Source organism: Nicotiana tabacum, chromosome 1, assembly GCF_000715075.1.
Source record: "Nicotiana tabacum cultivar K326 chromosome 1, ASM71507v2, whole genome shotgun sequence".
NCBI lineage: Eukaryota > Viridiplantae > Streptophyta > Magnoliopsida > Solanales > Solanaceae > Nicotiana > Nicotiana tabacum.
In genome coordinates this window covers 148761547-148764028 of record NC_134080.1, presented here as the reverse complement: position 1 = coordinate 148764028, position 2482 = coordinate 148761547, and the positions used below count along the sequence as shown (strand labels likewise).

General features: G+C 37.6%; 1 protein-coding gene across 2 annotated transcripts; it reads left to right on the top strand.

Moving 5' to 3' along the window:
- The first annotated feature begins 271 nt into the window (after window positions 1–271).
- Window positions 272–2086, top strand: LOC107782689 (inactive leucine-rich repeat receptor-like protein kinase CORYNE). 2 transcript variants are annotated; one of them, XM_016603613.2, is made up of 2 exons: window positions 272–1377; window positions 1561–2086. In XM_016603613.2, the coding sequence occupies exons 1-2, from the start codon at window positions 584–586 to the stop codon at window positions 1859–1861; spliced, it is 1095 nt and encodes a 364-aa protein (XP_016459099.1). In that variant the 5' UTR covers window positions 272–583; the 3' UTR covers window positions 1862–2086. The 2 variants fall into 2 exon arrangements, with proteins under 2 accessions (XP_016459099.1, XP_016459100.1); XM_016603614.2 differs by having other exon boundaries at window positions 278–1377; window positions 1564–2086.
- Window positions 2087–2482: the final 396 nt, after the last annotated feature.

Below are 2482 nucleotides of genomic sequence, written 5' to 3'. Positions count from 1 at the left end.
CCTGTTCACTTTTATTCATTACTCCCTCTATTTCAATTTATCTAAACTTATTTGACTTGACACAGAGTTTAAGAAAAGATAAAAAAATTTGAACTTGTGGTGTACAATGAGATATATATATTTTGTGTGGCTATATATTATTGCATAAAGGTAAATTGATTCCAAATAAGGAAAGAGATCATTCTTTTTGGTACGGACCAAAAAGAAAATACGTTCACATAAATTAAAGTGGAGGGAGTATTTTTTATTTAAAAAACTTGGTCATTTCAGCAAAGTTAGAGGGCAATGCATTTTTCTTCAGAAAGAGAAAAAAAGAAGAAACTGGTCTGCCATTGTTCTCTCGCCATTTTCACTGGCAACATTCAGAGTCAGTTGAATGTTTCTTAGTGCTTGCTATTTGGAACCCTAAAAGTTATTTCCCACACTGCTTTAATTCTTTGTTATCTGCGCAGTCATAATCTCTTTCTGAGGTCCTTCTTCCTGTGCTAGTGAGAGGGAAAAGAAAGTCTTTTTTGGGTGCTTAAATTCCAGCATACCAAATTCTAATTAATTTCTCTCTACCTTGACATCATAAATTTTTTCCATGGGGAAGACAAAGCTTATCTACTATTCAGGTTTCAAAGTGGGGTTTTTGTGGGTGCAGCTGAGGTGTGTAGAGTGCCAAAGAAGGATGATAATCTCCACAGCCCCACCTCAGTCTCAAAGGGTTTTTCTGAGTATTCTGTTTGGGATGTTAACTGGATTGATTTGTGCACTTCTCTTTGCTTGGCTTGTTCGGAGCTTTGTTCGTTACATAAACAAACCCCCAATTCTCAAAGGCCCTGTTGTATTCTCTCCTAAAATTCCAGCCAAGACTCTGCAATCAGCTCTAATTGCTAATGACACACAGTTGCTTGGGTCAAGTAGATACTACAGGACTGTTCTTGACAATGGGCTTACTGTTGCAGTCAAGAGGCTGGAATCCTTTGAGTTACAGAGCAAGTCTTTGAAGAGAAGAATACAGCAGGAAGTTGAAGTGATTGCTAGTTTGAGGCACAGAAACTTGATGAGTTTAAGGGCTTACATCCGGGAATCGAATAGGATTTTTTTAGTCTATGATTATGTGCCTAATGGGAGTCTTGAAGATGCAATGAACAAAGTTAGGGAAAATCAGCTGCAGCTTAGCTGGGAAGTAAGACTCCGAATTGCTGTTGGGATTGTCAAGGGTCTTCAGTATCTTCACTTTTCTTGTAACCCTAGAATCCTGCATCGCAATCTGAAGCCCACAAATGTAATGTTGGATGCTGAGTTTGAGCCTAGGTTAGCAGATTGCGGTTTGGCCAAAATTGTGAATCTCCCAGTTGCACCATCAAGCTATGCTCCTCCTGAGAGCTGCAGGTATCCAATTATTGACATTAGACTTGATTAAACTTGACAGTGTAGAGTGGCTTCAATTCTGTGATTTTATAGTTGCAAGGACTAAGTGTCTAATTTCTCTTCTGTTTGACACAATAGGTTAATCGGTAACAGTATAATTTTTCTTTGTCTAATATTTTATTGAACCTATACTTTGTTGTGCAGCAGGTATACTGATAAGAGTGATGTATTCAGCTTTGGAGTCATATTGGGTGTTCTATTAACTGGAAGGTACCCAACGGATCCCTTCTTCGGGGATACAAGTTTAGGGCAATGGCTTCAGCGTTTGCAGGAAGCAGGCGATTCTCGAGAAGCATTAGATCAGAGTATTCTCGGGGAAGAGATTGAGGAAGATGAGATGCTAATGGCCGTTAAAATAGCAGTGGTATGCTTATCAGACATGCCTGCTGATCGCCCTTCCAGTGATGAGCTCGTTTCCATGCTCACCCAATTAAATAGCTTTTGATTAATTAGCTAAACATACAAGTTAATCAAGTTGTTGCTGTTGCTCGCTATTTTTTTGGATCCAAATATTTCAAAGTTGTTCTTTTGGCTTTCAGCTGAAACTTCTGAAAGCACTTGAAATTATCAGTAATTAATTGACCTTGCTGTATGTAGATTGAGTAATCTTGTTAATCAAGTGCTGTTATGTAACATACTTGCGCACTGATAATAGTATGTGTACGTTGGAGACATTTGCATTGATATTCTTTTAACCTTTTTTAATGATGGGTGTTTTGTGGGGGTTGCTCTGGTTGTCCTTTTGCAAGACAGCTTTTGTTTATAAATCTCGACTTCTTCGGGGCTTGGAAAAGCAAGTCTGTTTTTGGTATTTCAAACTCGCTCAAAACTTTTACATGTTAGTATACTATATTTGTAAAATAATTCCAAAGAAAGGAAAATAATGTATAAACAGAAGTATAGAACAAACATAATTTAATCCGAATCCACTGAATTTACAGTGTTTTTTAAGGAACTTAATCTCCTTCTAGTACCCGAGGTTATGGATTATTTCCTTCCATGATAGAACAGATTATACACTGGTGTAACGGTACTTCAAACTCCAGTGTTTCAATGAACACAATGA